Source organism: Lissotriton vulgaris, chromosome 5 (assembly GCF_964263255.1).
Source record: "Lissotriton vulgaris chromosome 5, aLisVul1.2, whole genome shotgun sequence".
Taxonomy (NCBI): Eukaryota; Metazoa; Chordata; class Amphibia; order Caudata; family Salamandridae; genus Lissotriton; species Lissotriton vulgaris.
In genome coordinates, this window is record NC_141693.1 from 1,738,982,708 (window position 1) to 1,739,001,561 (window position 18,854).

The 18,854-nt window shown below is 42.2% G+C and overlaps 1 protein-coding gene across 4 annotated transcripts in view; it reads left to right on the plus strand.

Annotated features, from left to right (window-relative positions):
* The window catches only part of SLC35B1 (solute carrier family 35 member B1), a 271,776-nt gene extending 255,220 nt beyond the window's left edge, over window positions 1–16,556 (plus strand). For all 4 annotated transcript variants that reach the window (XM_086923983.1, XM_086923984.1, XM_086923985.1 and 1 more), the window contains exon 10: window positions 16,226–16,556. In XM_086923983.1, the coding sequence (XP_086780109.1) occupies window positions 16,226–16,278 (53 nt within the window). In that variant the 3' untranslated portion in view covers window positions 16,279–16,556. The remainder of the gene's footprint in view (window positions 1–16,225) is intronic.
* The last annotated feature ends 2,298 nt before the right edge of the window (window positions 16,557–18,854 follow it).

Consider the following 18,854-nt stretch of genomic DNA (forward strand, 5'->3'; position numbering starts at 1 on the left):
TCGGTCATTAGCCCTTACTGTGACTTCTAGCATTAGTTTTTTTTTTTTAGTTTACAGTTTCTCTCTTGCGTAGGGTTGTAATCAAGAAGCTATAAACCATAACCAACAACATGACCATGTTCTATTACATTATAATCCAATGTTCTTCGCCAGTTTGGAGCCGTGTACCCTACTTAACAGGGATTTGCCTAGGTTTCATTCATTTCCATTAACAGTGGGAATTGTAGAAACCGCTCAATCGTCCAGCACTCCCTACTGGTCTCACCCCCCTTGTCATAGCTAACCTTCTTAGGCCGTATTGTCCACCCCTCTCTACCCTTCTCCTTCCCGTGCATCAGTGTGTTGTGTACCATTGTTAGTGCCTTGGGTCTACGCCTTGAGTGTGTTGTCCTATTCCATGTCATGAAATGCTACCAGCAACTCTGCCTAAAGTCTCCTGATCCTCATGAATTTATTCGTCCCTTCTACTGTGTCTTACATGCGTCTCTTCTGCTAGCGCTCATTCTGCACTGTCCCTGTTTCATAGGTTGTTGTTGGAGCTCTGTCACCCAGCCATCCCATGGCTATGCAACCAGTGCAAGTTGTAAGAATTTCCACTGCATTTTCTTTCTCCGGGGATGTTTTATAATGCCAAAAAGGCATATCATTGGGGTGTCCTTCAATGCAATGCCGGTCACCGTCCTCAACTCTCACTGCCGTCGTCCAATATGCTCACACTCTAGGACACAGCCAGGCCAAATGTGAAAAAGTGGCTCCTTCTACTTCGCATTTTGGGCAAGTTGCAGCCCTGAGCCTATACATTCTGCTTAGGTTGATTTGATAGGGATCAGGTATGTGCGTTGGACAGAATTAAAATATATGGGTTTGAAGCTGGCATTGCACTAAACGGTTTTAATCCATGCACATGTATCTTGCCTTTCTGTCATCTGCTCCCCAAATCTTCCATCCAGACCTATCTGGTTCTTGTGCTTACGTCAACCCTGTCCCTTTTAAGGGCTTTATAAAAGATGGAAACCAGGTGACGGGCAGAACCCATGGTCCTTCTGTAATATATACTACTGTCTGAGTCTCCAGAAACCCTGTCCATATTTCTCGTGCCTTCCATGCAATTTTAGCATACAGTAGGAACAGGCCTTTGCACTCTCCTTTTTTTCAGTAATGATAGGCACTTGGCACACCTGATGCTTAGTGTTTGTTTTAATGGAATTTGAACTCTTTATTCCATCTATTGCGTGCTAGCAGGTATCATGGGGCTGCCTATCCCCTATGTCTAGAATACTTTGATCAAGCGGGTGGTTACCGACTGTTACTCCCTGACCTGCTGCACAGCTAGTTTATTTAGACTACTCTTCTGAATTAGTTTACACCTTTTTACACAATTTTTTTCAGTTATTTTAACTTGGTTTTATTCACCAATCTTTTCTTACAATGAAAATCAGATTAAGTTATTTTTCTTTACATCTAGTTCATATCATATCACATGTTCTTCATTTCATGTACATTTTATCTTTGGTGTGATGCTAGTCACACATTAACACATCCCAGAATAATAGTTAACGCCGATGGTGGATTCATTGGCCCGATGCATTTCGGTACCCAGTCCCTTCTTCGGGGGCCTCCTGTAAATGAAATTAAACTTATAAATATTCTGTTTGCTTTTTCTTTTCTATTCAAGGACACTTAAAGTTTCAAATCAATCACCAACTGAACATTTTTCCTTGTGAATTTGTGTTTAGAAATAGTACCCATTTCTTGTTAAGCGAATTCCTGTTATCTAAACAAAAGATTGAAATTCACATTTATCTACCTCGAGGGGCTTGAATTATCAATATTCTGTTTGTATTTTCAAAAAACCGATTTAGAGCATCATGTGCTGTGAAAATTATAGGGAAATGCTAAAAGATCTTTTAGAATGGTTCTAAACTAAAGCAATATATTTACCCTGTAACTCATAAAGTATGTTTACCTTGTCCTTCGACGATATATTTCTGAGCTGTGATTCGGGATGCAATAAGCGAATTAACGGGAAACTGTGAAAACAAGGATGAATATCTTGTAATCTACCACGCATGTCTGTAGCTACTTGTTATACCGTTTTTCATTAAAGCCGTTCCTACCTTGAAAAGTGAAAAACTCTATCCTGTCTTTACTTGAGGGTGACGGGTTTTATGTTTTCCGGATCAGTTCGTTTGTTTTGTTCTGAAAGAGTAACACGATCTTTAATACAATGTTGCTTCTTGATTCTAAGAATTGCCACAAACTCCCTAAGGATCTGAGTGCGGGTATGCTTACCGGCTGCTAGTTCCGAATCTCCTGCGCTTGCTCATTCCATCCGTTAGCGGGATCTCATGTGAGAATCCCGTTAGGTAGGGTTTTTTTTACTCTGTGGTTTTGGACGCCATATTTGAATGGTGTTGTCGTTCTAAGGTGACAATCGAAATGCTATTCATGGATAGCAAAAATATTAGGGAATAATTTAAAACGGGAATTAATAATAAGAAATGAGGGGTCACGATCTTTTTAAAAAAAATATATATATGCACTAATTGCTATGAGTCTCACGGTTTCGTGAGTGCCATATTAGAAGGGAGTATATACCGGAACGGGATGAAGTGGGTTCAGTCTTACTTATTAAACTAGCTGGATACTCATAGGAGCTATAAAAGAAATTAATAAAGATTTAGGGGTTGCTGATTGAGAAATTACGGAAACTACTATATCATGGATAATATAGGTGGGGAATAAGGTGGATGTATGCACGAAGAGTATTCACTCTAATGCTAGAACCTAATTATATGCACTCTGATGCTATTACAGAAAAGTAAGGGGGATGTGATAGATCATCTAAGTATAAATGAATCCAAGTTAAGGTGGATGAGATAACGTGGTGTTATTGCTTCCTACCTTGCTGTTAACGCATACATAACCGTTTTGTAGGTGATACAGATAAATGTGCATAGTATAATCACAGTATTCGAATTCCTTATCACATAATTACGCATCATTCACATCTGGTACACATAAGTGAACAAGGTATTACATTACTCTATTTACATCTTAGAATTGCCAAATTTTTCATGATTCTTTTTCTCAGTCATAGGAAGCATCCCATATCCAGTTTGTCATTCAGCCCTAACGGTTCCATAGTTTGGAATTTCTTAATCAGCATTACTTCCCTTTGGGACAAGAATTTTTGATTATCCCTTCCTGGTTTAATCTCAATTTTTTCAATTACTAGAAACTTTAACTGGGAGATATTATGATGTTTTTCTATCCAGTGAGTTGCTAGGTTGGAGTTTGTATTCTTGGTTCTTATCATGCTTTTATGCTCTCCTATTCTGATTTTTACCTTTCTTTCTGTTTTGCCAATGTACATAAGTCCGCAAGGACACTTTATGCTGTAAATGACAAAGGTAGAGTTGCAATCTGCTGTTAATTTGAGTGGTATTTGTTTTCCTGTTCTGGGGTGAAATACAAATGATTGTTGCATGACATTGTTACAGTGGGTGCAGTTGTTGCATTTCTTCATTCCTTTATACTCAGTTCTTTCTCTTTTATTTTTATTTTTCAATTCTTCCTTGAGATTTCTGCTTCTGGTATATGCAAAAATTGTTTTTTCTTGAAAAATGTTCCGGAAATCCTCGTCTTGTTGTAATAATTCCCACCGTTTCAATATAATTTTCTTGATGTTTCTGGATTTGGTGGAAAACTTAGAAACAAAAGCGTTATTAGGTTTGATAGATGGTCTCTCACGATTAAGTTTTTTTACTTTTTCTTCAGCTTTGTTTATGCAGGTAGTGGGGTATCCTCGTTGTTTAAATTTGGTTTTGATTCTGCACAGGTCTTCTTCCTGAGCTTCTGGAGAAGAGCATATTCTTTTGCTCCTTAGCATTTGTGAAAAAGGAAGATTTTCAATCAACTGGGGCGTGTGGAAACTTTTAAATAGTAATGTGTTGTTGCGATCAGTTGGTTTAATGTACGTTTGTGTGTGTATTTGCCTGTCTTTTTTAGTGACTTTCACATCCAAACAAGCACAAACGTTCAAAAACCAGGAGAGGAAAAACAAAAAGAGAAAAAAGTACCTTATCTGAGGAGCGGGAAAACATCGTAATAAACATCTCTTCCACCCAACTAAGTAAAAAGCAACTAGAAGTGTTAAACAAAGGAACATCATTTGTACCTACATATAATTCAAACTTACCAGAGACTGAAATAGCTTTTTTCAAATTCATGAGGACAATCGGATTACGTCATTTTTTCAGTAACGTATTACCGGAATCAACACCAGCAACATCCAAAGAATATGTGGAATTTAAACCTAAGAGTACTTTTACAGCACCTACATCCCACAAGACCATTGACATGTTTGAAAAGTTAGTGTTACAAGATTTGCAAAAATTGAACTTCCAAACCAAAAGCAAAACCAATTTCTCCAAACAAGAAAGGAAAATCCTACAACAAATGGCAGAAATGGATACACTAGAATTTCAAAGAGCAGATAAAGGAGGTGCTCTCATAATAATGGACGCTTCATTCTATCGAAGAAAAGTTGAGGAACATCTAATGGAGGAAACCACGTATTTACCACTGGAAATGGATCCCACCAATGAAATCAAAAGAACACTAGAGATCATACTCCAAAACGCCCTTACAATGGGATGGATTTCAGCAAAAACGTTACAATTTCTTACAGAAACGGAACTCAGACGACCTCATATGTGTATGCTCCCTAAAGTGCACAAAAACTTGAAAGACCCCCCGTTCAGACCTATCGTCTCGGGAGTAGGATCAATATTTGAGCCGCTAGGCAAATACATAGACTTTTTTCTACAAAAATTTGTGATAAAGTGGAAAACCAATATCAAAGACACCACTGAATTTCTCAACCTACTTGGAATGGTAACACCAGAAGACATCCAACAATGCACATTCTGTACAATTGATGTTAATTCCCTCTATACATCGATACCACTGAAAGAATGAATAGAGGCAATCGAATGGGCACTATTGCAAATAGAGGACATTGGAGCAAATAAAGTTTTTTTTACTCGAATTACTGCTGTTTTGTTTGCAACACAGCTATTTCCATTTTGAAGACCAATTCTTTTTACAGATCAGTGGAACGAGCATGGGTTTTGGAGGAGCGCCCACGTACGCTAATATCTTTATGGCGCAATTTGAAGAGCAACACATTTTGACAAACACAGAATGGAACACTTCACTACTAATGTACCGTCGATTCATAGACGATATTTTTCTAATTTGGAAAGGATCAAGAGAGAAACTTGCAAGTAACATTTCAGAATTAGATAAAAAAAAAACAAGAATTACATTCACCCACACTATGAACGATCAAGAAATAACATTTTTGGATGTGAAAGTCACTAAAAAAGACAGGCAAATACACACACAAACGTACCCCACTACCTGCATAAACAAAGCTGAAGAAAAAGTAAAAAAACTTAATCGTGAGAGCTTATTAAGCACCTCGAAGAGACCATCTATCAAACCTAATAACGTTTTTGTTTCTAAGTTTTCCACCAAATCCAGAAACATCAAGAAAATTATATTGAAACGGTGGGAATTATTACAACAAGACGAGGATTTCCGGAACATTTTTTCAAGAAAAAACAATTTTTGCATATACCAGAAGCAGAAATCTCAAGGAAGAATTGAAAAATAAAAATAAAAAAGAAAGAACTGAGTATAAAGGAATGTAGAAATGCAACAACTGCACCCACTGTAACAATGTCATGCAACAATCATTTATATTTCACCCCAGAACAGGAAAACAAATACCACTCAAATTAACAGCAGATTGCAACTCTACCTTTGTCATTTACAGCATAAAGTGTCCTTGCGGACTTATGTACATTGGCAAAACAGAAAGAAAGGTAAAAATCAGAATAGGAGAGCATAAAAGCATGATAAGAACCAAGAATACAAACTCCAACCTAGCAACTCACTGGATAGAAAAACATCATAATATCTCCCAGTTAAAGTTTCTAGTAATTGAAAAAATTGAGATTAAACCAGGAAGGGATAATCAAAAATTCTTGTCCCAAAGGGAAGTAATGCTGATTAAGAAATTCCAAACTATGGAACCGTTAGGGCTGAATGACAAACTGGATATGGGATGCTTCCTATGACTGAGAAAAAGAATCATGAAAAATTTGGCAATTCTAAGATGTAAATAGAGTAATGTAATACCTTGTTCACTTATGTGTACCAGATGTGAATGATGCGTAATTATGTGATAAGGAATTCGAATACTGTGATTATACTATGCACATTTATCTGTATCACCTACAAAACGGTTATGTATGCGTTAACAGCAAGGTAGGAAGCAATAACACCACGTTATCTCACCACGTAGGATTACCTTAACTTGGATTCATTTATACTTAGATGATCTATCACATCCCCCTTACTTTTCTGTAATAGCATCAGAGTGCATATAATTAGGTTCTAGCATTAGAGTGAATACTCTTCGTGCATACATCCACCTCATTCCCCACCTATATTATCCATGATATAGTAGTTTCCGTAATTTCTCAATCAGCAACCCCTAAATCTTTATTAATTTCTTTTATAGCTCCTATGAGTATCCAGCTAGTTTAATAAGTAAGACTGAACCCACTTCATCCTGTTCCGGTATATACTCCCTTCCAATATGGCACTCACGAAACCATGAGACTCATAGCAATTAGTGCATATATATATTTTTTTTTAAAAGATCGTGACCCCTCATTTCTTATTATTAATTCCCGTTTTAAATTATTCCCTAATATTTTTGCTATCCATGAATAGCATTTCGATTGTCACCTTAGAACGACAACACCATTCAAATATGGCGTCCAAAACCACAGAGTAAAAAAAAAACCCTACCTAACGGGATTCTCACATGAGATCCCGCTAACGGATGGAATGAGCGAGCGCAGGAGATTCGGAACTAGCAGCCGGTAAGCATACCCGCACTCAGATCCTTAGGGAGTTTGTGGCAATTCTTAGAATCAAGAAGCAACATTGTATTAAAGATCGTGTTACTCTTTCAGAACAAAACAAACAAACTGATCCGGAAAACATAAACCCGTCACCCTCAAGTAAAGACAGGATAGCGTTTTTCACTTTTCAAGGTAGGAACGGCTTTAATGAAAAACGGTATAACAAGTAGCTACAGACATGCGTGGTAGATTACAAGATATTCATCCTTGTTTTCACAGTTTCCCGTTAATTTGCTTATTACATCCCGAATCACAGCTCAGAAATATATCGTCGAAGGACAAGGTAAACATACTTTGAGTTACAGAGTAAATATATTGCTTTAGTTTAGAACCATTCTAAAAGATCTTTTAGCATTTCCCTATCATTTTCACAGCACATGATGCTCTAAATCGGTTTTTTGAAAATACAAACAGAATATTGATAATTCAAGCCCCTCGAGGTAGATAAATGTGAATTTCAATCTTTTGTTTAGATAACAGGAATTCGCTTAACAAGAAATGGGTACTATTTCTAAACACGAATTCACAAGGAAAAATGTTCAGTTGGTGATTGATTTGAAACTTTAAGTGTCCTTGAATAGAAAAGGAAAAGCAAACAGAATATTTATAAGTTTAATTTCATTTACAGGAGGCCCCCGAAGAAGGGACTGGGTCCCGAAATGCATCGGGCCAATGAATCCACCATTGGCGTTAACTATTATTCTGGGATGTGTTAATGTGTGACTAGCATCACACCAAAGATAAAATGTACATGAAATGAAGAACATGTGATATGATATGAACTAGATGTAAAGAAAAATAACTTAATCTGATTTTCATTGTAAGAAAAGATTGGTGAATAAAACCAAGTTAAAATAACTGAAAAAATTGTGTAAAAGGTGTAAACTAATTCAGAAGAGTAGTCTAAATAAACTAGCTGTGCAGCAGGTCAGGGAGTAACAGTCGGTTACCACCCGCTTGATCAAAACTTTGCACTCTCCTGCCAGCATGTTTTCAGCTTTTGCCTTGCTGCCTTTCCTACTGCCTCCCTCCGTCTCTCAGCCCTTACTTTTCCATTCTGTTACTGTCTTGAGTTCCACCTCTCCTCCACAAAGTTTGCCACATGGGGGGCCCAATTTTCTCCTCCTGCCCCGATCACCTCACCCCAGTCTTTTTCGTCTCCAAGGAATGGGGTGAAGGTAGTGCCAGGCCGATCTTCTCGCTGCCACCACTCGGCGCGGGCCCCGACCAGCGCCGGCCACTCTAAACCAACCCGGTCCACTGCTGTCTCTGCCGGTGTTTCTGCACAGCCGTAAGATGCAGCAACCCCCTCCTTCCGCCATGTGCCGGAGCAGCACCATTACAACTCCGTAGGTGGCGCAGTTCTCCCAGCTTCGGTTTCCAGATCCAGGCCCTGCTGTGCCTTCAGGTAGTTTGCAGTGCTGCCTGGTGTCCCCCGTTGCCTCTACCTCAGTTCTCCATGTTTCGGCTGGATCGCTGGGAATTTCAGGTCTCAATCAGGCAGGATTATCCGGCCGAACTGGTAACCCACAGCAGCCCTGGCAATGTTGATTGACCAGCCACTCTGCTGCTTCCATTACTGGAGGCTGATATAGCAGCACTGCTGCAGAACCGGCCCCCAGTTACGAAAACGGCCCCCACCACTGCAAAATCGGCCCCCATTCTTCCAGCCCCCTGGGGAAATGCCTTATGCCCTTTACGGCTAGTCCCTGAGGATTACAGCGGATTTTTGCCTGTGGCAGTGGAGCACAGTTTCAGCGCATCCGATCGGCCATTTTGCTTGGCCATGGCCTCCGACAACAAGCATTCGTTAGTACCCACTTGTGTTGAGCCTCAAAGTTCAATAAATAAGCTCTGTCATGAGAGTGCAACGTGGCTGACAAAAGTGTATAATTGAATGTTGCAGGGCAGTTCAGATGCATTATTACTCATTGCTGTGTGAGTGTTATTTTATTGAATCCATTTTGTTGAAATAAAGGAATACACCACCCTCCTGGGGTGTTATATTCGCTCTCTTCTGCTCAAGGTATTTTGCAGCTATTAAAACGCAGCTTTAAGATCTGTAGGTATTGGTGGGTTTGTTTTAACAAGTGTTGTGCAGTTGTGCCCTGGTTCGTTGTTGTGCACATCTATGTGGGTACCATACCACCATGTGGTGAGATCTAAATTTCCTTGAAGTAGTGTTAACGCACACCTGCGCCATCCTCCCTCTTCCCTGTGCATAGGAGTGCCCATTCATTTCCCTTTTGTCTGTCCAACAGTGTACCTAGGAATCAGCTACTCTCATGCTATGTGATTTCCTACTGCTAAATCATGTCTGCTAAACTTTAAGGTCTATTATATTTTTACCTTCCTTTCTTTTTCTTTCTGCACCTGGGATATTTTGTGCAACAATTCTTCGACTTTACACAGTGCATGTCCAGTCACCAGCTTATGTACACTAGTTCTTACTCTTGGGATCCTCTCCCCGTTGGACGTGGGTGGGCTTATGAAGCGCAGTGCATCGAGCCACGTTGTTCCCACGTGTCAGCAAGAGCATTTATGTTAAAGCCTTGGGCCCAGATGGGGTCACAGTAGATGTATACAAAGCTGCGGTTGGTCTATGGGGGCGCAAGAGTGTATACCCCCTTCGTGGGGTCAGTCAGTTATTATCCCTATCTGTAAAAAAAGGCGATAAGTCAGAAGCTAAAAGTTAATGCCCCATATCACTTAGACTCATCCGTAAAAGTAAGTAATGAGCAAGGTTTTAGTAATGCGACTGGAAGAGTGGGTAAACGAGAATATTCTTTCTCCAGCGCAATACGGTTTTAGGGGAGGATTAGGGAATATAAAACAATACATTAACCTACAACTGCTAATAGGTAAATATACATGTGCAAAACAAGGGAGACTATACCTATGTTTTGCAGATCTTAGTAGTCTATTTGATTTAGTTGATCATACAATTTTGTGGCCTACTTGGAGGTGGATCTGACATACCTAGCAGATTAGACAGCTGTGCGGCTGCTGCTGGTATGGAGAGCTATATGGGCTAAAGATGAAACAGCCTTTACTCAATCTATCATCCAATATTGTTCACTCCTTGAGGAAAAATCTCGCATCCTGTGGTTAAAGTATATTAGTGACATATATAGCAACCTATTTAATATGCAGATTTTTGACAACCCGGGACAAGTGGCTTCTTTAAACAAAAGGGAAATCAAGGATTTATTCTTGGCATACAAAAAAACCCCGAAAGAGTGCCATTGAGAAACCACCGACTTTTAAATGTTATCAATCAATTGAATTCAGAAGAGGAATCTAAGAATTTTTGATCACCGTGACTAGATTTTCACATCGCTGTGTATTTACTAGATTGAGATTAGGCATAGTCTATCATCGAGTCGCTTTCCCAGTTATGAAAACATGCCCCCTGGATTCTACAACCTGCCCTTGTTTCGAGCTTTCTTAACAAAGCACAGTGCACTTTATGCTCTTTTGTAACGTTTACTTGTGTTTCAGATGTTTTTATCTGAAACCGCTTTTTATAAAATATAATGCAAGATCGTACCTTGCTGCTATGAACTTTCTTCTTGCACTGAATGATCCGGGAATATGCTTTTAGGTTGCATCATTCATTTTAAAAGCAATTAATGTTAGGAAGGGTATTGTCCCTGTTAATTGTTCAAGAAATAGAAATAATGCGAGAATGTGTAATACTGTTATGAACTGCTCGTTCTTAAACAATTCTGGAATATGCCATTATGCCGCATTATTTAGCTTAAAAACACTTATCTTTCTCATTCATGATCATGGAATACGTTATTATATTGTGTTATTGATTTTAGAAGTATATTTTTACTTCTGGAATTGCCATTATGGTTGTTAAAACAAACCGAATAAAGTATATGGAATCGAATCGACCGGGTCGATCAGACCTACAAAATTGATGTTTTCACAGTCTTATCACATTTCATCATGTGTTGCCTCTGAGACCACTTCTTCTTTACCAACTGGTGAATGCCTTTCATTCTTTCAGGGTTAGGGTATCCAATTTACTCTAAACTCGAGGGAGGAACTGCCTCCTTGGGTACAAACCAGCAATTAAAGAAGAGGCACTTCAGAGGAACAACTATTGCCCAGGCCTCTACACTGGCCAAGGATTCTCCTAGAGACCTGGTGTCCATCTCTGTGCCACACTAGGAAGTCTAATTCACGTCAATTTCTCCTCTACTTCAAGCTGTCTTAACTGGACAGAAGTAGCCGCTGACGTGTAGATATTCTCATTGGTGAAGAAAGTCCGTTCTCATCAACGCTGGTTCTGCCTCAATCCCCATCCCGGGAAACTCAGAATGTGACTTCTTGTATGAACAGTAGAGCACGTCTTACCTCGAAAAAAGGTGCAGTGACATTATTTCAACTGCTTATACGGAAAACGTCTAGAGAGCTCTGCCCCCTAAGGAATCTTTATGAGAAACATACCATAATGTGTATTTGTAAAGTGCAAGCTCGCCCAAATCTGGGTCTCTTGGTGATCAAATTAGATGTTTGTTACCCAACTCAGTGGTACTCCTTTCATAAACATTGGAAGGATCACCGTTTGGCGCCCAGACTAACAAACTAATATCCACCATGTGGTATATTCTGAAAATGATCAGGAAGCTCTTGCCATTCATTCCCTTTGACTCCCGTAAAACGGTAGTCACGACTTTGGCCCTATCAAGGTTAGACTATGGGAATGCTCTGTACGCCGGGATGAAAGTCCAGCACTTAGCTAAACTACAACGCCTGCAAAATGCAGAGGCTAGGCTGGTACTGGACATTTCCAGGTCTGAACCTATTGCACATCATCTAGGTGCCCTACATTGGGTCACTGTGGTAAAAAGAATCAGATTTAAATTAGTTTGTCTAGCATATAAAGCCCTCAATGGTTGCGGCTCCCAGTTCTTAAGAACGCACCTCAAACTCTACGAGCCACCCCGGAAACTGAGATCCAGCCAGGCAAAATTGATTCAGATACCCCGTTTCAAACAGGTCAGATGGGGAGGAAGAAGCTTCCTGCTATATGCAGCTAGAGACTGGAACCTGCTCTCACTTGCAATCAAAAACAGCACCTCCCTGCTTCCATTCAGGAAATTGGTAAAAAACATGGTTAACCGGTCTCTCTGCTGCCGTAGTCTACCCGTACCTCCAGTGCCAGTACGCCTACGGGCATATGTGCGCTTTACAAAACCATAAATCAAATCAAAGCAGAGTTGACATGCCAGATTAGAACCTGTAGCCATGAAGTGGAACCCAGATCCCTGGAGCGGATGCATTAGTCACCCCACCCAATATCCGTTTATCCCAGTGCAGAAGGTGATTATGTTACCTTTATTCTGGAAGGCTGCCAGTATCTGAACTGAAGACTGGTTATATTTATTGAATCTACAGGATACCTACTTTCACCTGTCCATCCTTGGGGATCACATAACTCCCCTCTGATTCATTGTGAGCATTCAGCACAACTAGAGAAGTAAAATGATTGGGCCAAAATGTGACTGTCTGTCAGTGCCAAGATATTTGCTTTAGTATCTCCGTTCTGTGGCTACAGATAGTTCAGTGCTACTCTCGCTGTGTGGCAATTTCATCAAAACAGAGGCCAGGAAGAGAGTCTAGTCTCCCTGTGGCACTGGGGGCTTTCAATATTGTGTCCTACTGAGCTAACTCCGGTGGCTATTGGAGCTCTGCAAAGTAATTCAGATGTCCAGGGTAATTCTGGATTTCTGCCTGGCGAAGGCCTTCCATCCTCTGGGGAGAGAAATGGCCATAGTACAGAGTGTGGACCACTTTGTAACAGCAAACCTGACTAGTCTTGTTATTCCAGATTCTTCTGGGGTTAAAGTTGTTATGCTTAGGGGTAGTTCCCAATGCCTAGTTCCACATGCACACATTACAGCTCCATGTTGCACATTTGGCTAGCTGCTAGATTATCACTCTGTGCCTTCTTTGTCCTTTTGATTGGTTCCAACTGGTATCTGATCTCAACCTCTTGGTCATCAAACCAGTGACACACAAAATCCAACCAAGGAGCGTGGGTCCATGGGGCGTGCCTTAGTGATGGTGCCTCTGTGAGTATAGTCTTTGTCCATCAACTCTGCTTTGAGTTACCTATCGAAGACTATAGATAGCCCTGAATGTTTGGTCATTCTAGTGGTCCATTTCTTGCTCCATCGATCTCGAAAGGACCACGTCCGCCCACTCAAGATAAGAGACTTCCTGTCCATAGAAGGAGAGTGCGCACAGCTGCATTCTCTCCAGCTGGTCACCTTCAGTACATGGTTTTCCACACTTTGCCAGCTTTGCAGGTAGCCTGGTGGCTTCTCAGTGCAGGACATGGCTGAGGTTTTGCTACTCAGCCACAGGAAATGAAGGCAATCTGCATACTTGTTAGGTGGCTGATAAAATTACCTTTCGACATCTTCTGGCTGAAAGAGGACGTGAACACCAGCAACGTCCATCTGGAAGCCACAGGCACCTATTGAGACCGGCTTCAGCAGTCTGTCTCCTCCACTGGTGTGTGTTCTAGTAACGTCAAACTGCGCCGCCATCTTACTGTCCGCCATTTTGCTGTCTCTTTGAAACTCCGACACCAGTAAGTGTGATGCTCGAACTTTCAGCCTATAGCCTCACGAAAAGAAACGTTTTTTTCTTGGAAGGCTCCTTTCTAATGGTAAGGTGCATACATGAACTGCAGATTATTGCACCTGAGAACAATTAACTCGATTCCATTAGGAGCTGGGCCGTCCGGAGCATCCCTCCACTTTAGACCTAAAAAATGGTGGTGGCATGGCATTAAAGCAAGATTGACTGTGCGACGTATTGCTACCTCCTCGATTGAGGACACAGTGCACAATCTGGATGTCGGACTTGGGTTGCACTTTTACCCAGGGCTTGAGGTGGGATGAAAAAACTGGTGGGGGGAGGGGGGAGCGCTCTCAAAGGGGCGTGGTCATTGTAATTAAGGGCGTGGCTTAACGCGTAAACTCAGCCTGTGCCTAATTAGCATAGAATGCCACCCAACTGGTATTTTGCTGTTTCTGTGATTGCATCAAGATATACGATACAACAAGTAACATCATACCTACAACAAGTCGGGACTATTGGCTTTGTCAATGCTTGTTAGTTGCACAGGATAAATAAGCAGCAACTATGGCTTGTATATATTGAAAACGTTTCCACTTAAAGCCCTGGTGACACCACGACAATGTTCCTGCTCCTGAGTTTCAAAAAGAGAAGGGAAAGCCGAAGAGAAAATGACTCCAGGATTTCCCTTCCCCTGCAGCGCTCCCCTGGAATGTCATGCTGTATCTTCTCCACTAGTGAGAAGTGAGCAGTGTGGGCACGCCTACATGAGGTGCCTGCTGACCCTGTTGTCCGGGAATAAACAGACCCGTTTCGAGGCCCCCTTTAAAAAAAACTGCTGGTGCTCAGACCCGCCCCACTTAAAGCCCTGCATTTACCTCGAGTCGGAAGCACTATGTATTTCCCTTATGCCGCTCACATTTTTACCACGTTTGCCCGAGAGAGCAGGTCCTGCATTTCTGGATGCTGCACTCTACGCGGAGCACAGCTTGCACCCAGTGTCCGGCGTGGCCCACACTGGCTAATGAGGTGCCTGTGGTATACAGAAAGGGATGGGCGGGATGCTTGAATGAGTCAGCCGCTGGTGATGACTCGGGCGCCTCCCAGTCCACCGTTACTCTGCACACCCTGCCACATCCGTGTGTCTGTGACCACAGAGGCTCCGGCTAGCCTCGCGATCTGCTTCCACTGCCCACTCCGGCATCAGCCAAAAGCCACACACTACTCTGTTGCGTTTTTTCAAGAAAGTAGTGGGTGGGAGGAGGGAGCGGGCTCTCTTTGAGTGCAGGGAATGAGAGGTGTACATGCGATCATGCTACCAGTGCTCTCAAATCTGAATTAACCGCCGGACTCGCAGTTCCCACGCTCAACACCAGGCGGCAGGTTACCCACATAAATGCAAAAGGGAAAGAGCGTACCGACTCGAACACAGTAACCATGAAGGAAAATGAAGCCTCACAGAGGTCACTTTAATCCTAAAGGGTCTCTTGACGCTAGAGCAATACCATTGAGTACACTATGTAACCGCTAGATACTCGTTATTGCTAAAGAGGCGATGTAAGGCGTTCCAAAACAGGTAATGGGTGTGATATTAGAACATGACACGAAGTAGCAGCAAAAAGCTCCAATAATCAAACGAGTTTGTGAGTCATCGGTCTTTACACCCAGTGATGTACACTCGCCATGTCCGTGAGGCCTGCACGGGGGTTAAGGATAATGCGCTACTGTCAGAGCTGCTAGAGTGCAAGCAGTCTTCATGGGTCTTCTGTATTTTGGGTCCTTTGTTTTTGTGAAATAGTTTGATTGAGGAGACCTCCATCAGCAGCCTTCTTGAAACACGTGGATTTAAAGTTGTAGCTGGCTAGCATAAAGATTGGAAGGGTATTACACACTGAAGATTACAATGATGGTAACAAGACTGCTCTACTGTGGTTTTAAGGCCCAAACTCTGAAATGAAATGTCCCCCTGCTAGAGAGAAGCTGTTGGTGCCGTTAGATAAATTGTTTCAGACTTTTTAATGCCCCCTTTGTGAAAAACAAATCCTTGGGCCCCCAACCCAGCAAATGTTTCACAATTGAATTACATTTGCAATGTTTAATTATGACTAAACATGTTTAAACATTGTAGTTAAGTTCTGTTACTCTTTTTTTAAAAATACTATGAAATACCCAAACATACTGTTCTTGTCAGGCAGGCCTTATTAAAGTGCAACAGCATTCACGGTGTGATTATCGGAAATGGGGCCGGAGGAGGATTGAGGAATATTTGGAGTTCTTCCCCTTTGAGGCTGCCTCCCAGCCTTGATATAAAGGACACAAGATGTTGGTGATGGCCCAGCATAGAGTGGCCACCACCGCTCATTTTTTACCTCATAAAAACGAGCAATGTTACCAGCATAGTGCTTCTCTTGGCCACCATGGGATTAAGACGACCTCTCCTCTCCCCCCACCCCAGTTTGAGGGCTGCACACATGTGACTGTTGCTACCAAAGTCAATCTAGCTTCTTAAAGTATTTGTTGGGAAATCTCCTTGTTTCCGATAGGCTCCATCCCTTCTGATCCCCTGCTAAATGGCATGTCTGTTCTTACCTTTAATGTCTTCTCCTCTTTCTCCGCAGGTCTCGGATTGGATGCCAGATATGGAAAAGGGCCCAAGAAGCCTTCTCATTAGGACCATTGACGGACAGAAAGGACTGTTCATAACTTATTCTCACCTCGCGTCGCAGGCGCCAATGTGACTCAGCAGTTTACGATCTTTTTTCTTTTTATTGGAAAAATGATTTTACAAGGATTTTATTTTATAGGCGGATGGAAAATAATTTTATAAATATGTAAGAAGCGCTGTGGCGGTGGCCCTAGCGAGAGAAGTGTTCAGGTGTCCTTGGACTTCTGTTATGTATTTATTAAAGTGATGGACACTGTCAGTCGGTGCCTACCTGGCCTAAGGAATAGCTCTCTGCCCATTTCATGCTTTAGGGCTGGTTTGAATTCAGGAGGGAAAGGGTGGGGCACGGACAAGAAGCACTTTGTGAGCACCATTTGCACAGGCTCCTTCTATGAAAGCTGCGTCCAAGCCACTCACATCTTCACCAGTGCAGCATCCTGTGTCTATGCCACTGACCCACTCAGTGTTGCATGCTGATCAAAGCCGGTCACCCACCCCTACTTTAGTATTCTGAGTCCAGTAGTGGGAACTCTACTACAGTGTATTGGGTCTGAGCCACTCACCTTCCCCATGTATACTGTTCAACATCCAGCTGGGGTCCCACACCTTATTCTGCATCCTAGTCTGTTACTAATGTATCAGCCACTACCCCACACAGTCTGCCATTCCGTATATATCCAAGCTACTGAACTACACCTAATGCATTCTCCTGCATGCAGAAGCTTTCCCTGGCCAATTACATGATCATGTACCCATGTCACTAACAATCACCTGTGCCTTAAACTTCCAACCATTACCCCGCAATACTTCCACTGTGCTGTTTCTAAGTCACTCACCCCATACTGACTGCGGCCCTGTGTCTTAAGCCACTAACTCATTCCAACTCCATTCTACATCCAAGGAACGATCCGTGCTCCTGGCTGGATCCGCTGTCCGAGACAGCACTTTGTTGCTGGTTGCAGCATTCCTGCAGCCAGGCCATTAATCTTGGTGTGGTCATGCAAAAAGATTTTTAAACTTGGTTACGGGAATCGCTTGCAAAACAAAAAAGTCCACCACCATTGTCTGGGCCCGAAGTCGGGACCACTGAGTGATGAGCCCTGCTATGTCATCACACAGACTGGTAATGTATAGCAGTGACTAAAGGTGAGTGAATTAATGTGCAGAATGTATAGGAAAAAGAAGTTGGGGGAGGAGTGATAGGGCATGTGTGTGATATGGTGTACTACTTTGTAAAGGGACAGTGTAATGGAGCCTTCCATTAAATGCAATGGAATCAAGTGGCTGACCCAAAGCCCACTCGCTCTAAACCACTACTTCTATGTAAATACTGTTTTAAAGTATTTTCGCAAAATGAGGTCTTTGGACAGTTAAGCGGAGTGTAGGCAAGAACTAAAAAAAGCTAACCTATGCTACGTCCAGTCGTCTGGACTACCCCACTACTTTTCAATACATTTAAGACCACTGGCCAACATCACCAAACATGCCTGCCCAGGGTTTAAAGTGTGTGTAGAAGGTGAATAAATATTCTGCAGATTTAGGTTAAAGATTCCCCTTGACAGATCCAAAATGAGAGATGTTCTTCTTAAATGGGCATCCAGTAGTAAAGGCGGCACCATGTCTCATTGGAACAGGACTGCCTACACGTACGCTTGGCTCATCCAATGAAGACCGCCAGAAACCGTAGTGTAGAGCCACTGCAATCATGCGATTGTGTGGCTGCAGTGATTTTCGCATAGTTATAGATAATATACTGCATCTGCCACACAGTCCATCATCTGCCACATAATCTTCAGATTTAAACATTAAAAAAATGGTTTCTATTTCTAGCTCAAACGGTTCGAAAGGTACTAAAAATGTAGCGACATGTTTTGCCGCATTGTGGAAGGCCCTTTACAAAGCTGAACTGGTCATCTTTCTGTTGCTTATTGCTATATATGGGTTTTAATCAATTAGTTCAATTTCTAGAGTGTGGTTAATCACCCATGAGGGAATCCTTGCGCTGGGGATCTTGCGGAAGCTTAGTTGGTCAGCCAGGTCTTGAGTCCTTTTCTGCATTCCAGCAAAGAGGGTGCTGTCTGGACTTGAAGAGGGAGGTCGTTCCAGGCCCTGGCGGTGAGCTAAGAGAACGAGCGACCTCTGCTGTGGCATAGTATGTGAAGCATGTTAACAAGGTGAGGAGCAGCAGAGTTAATTTGTCTGGAGGGTTGGTGGCAGTTCAGGCAGTGGTTGACGCAAGCCACTCATTGGTTGTGCAGGGCTTTATAGGTAAAAGATCTTGAAGGGCGGGCTTTATAGGTCAAGATCCTGAAGGGCATCTCTTCTGAATGGTTAACCAGTTGAGCTTCTTGAGGTGGGGGTGATGGGAGCCCGCTTTGGAAGGCCGAGGAGCTCTGTATGGTCTGCAATTTTTTCAGGAGGTGCGAGGCGTTCCTGCATACAGTGTGTTGCCGTAGTTTAGCCAGCTGGTGACTAGTTCCTGGGTGATGATACGTCTGGTGTTTACCGGGTGCCATTTGAAGATCTTGCAGAGCATGCGAAGAGCGAGTAAGCAGGCAGAGGAGTCAGCGTTGATCTGGTTT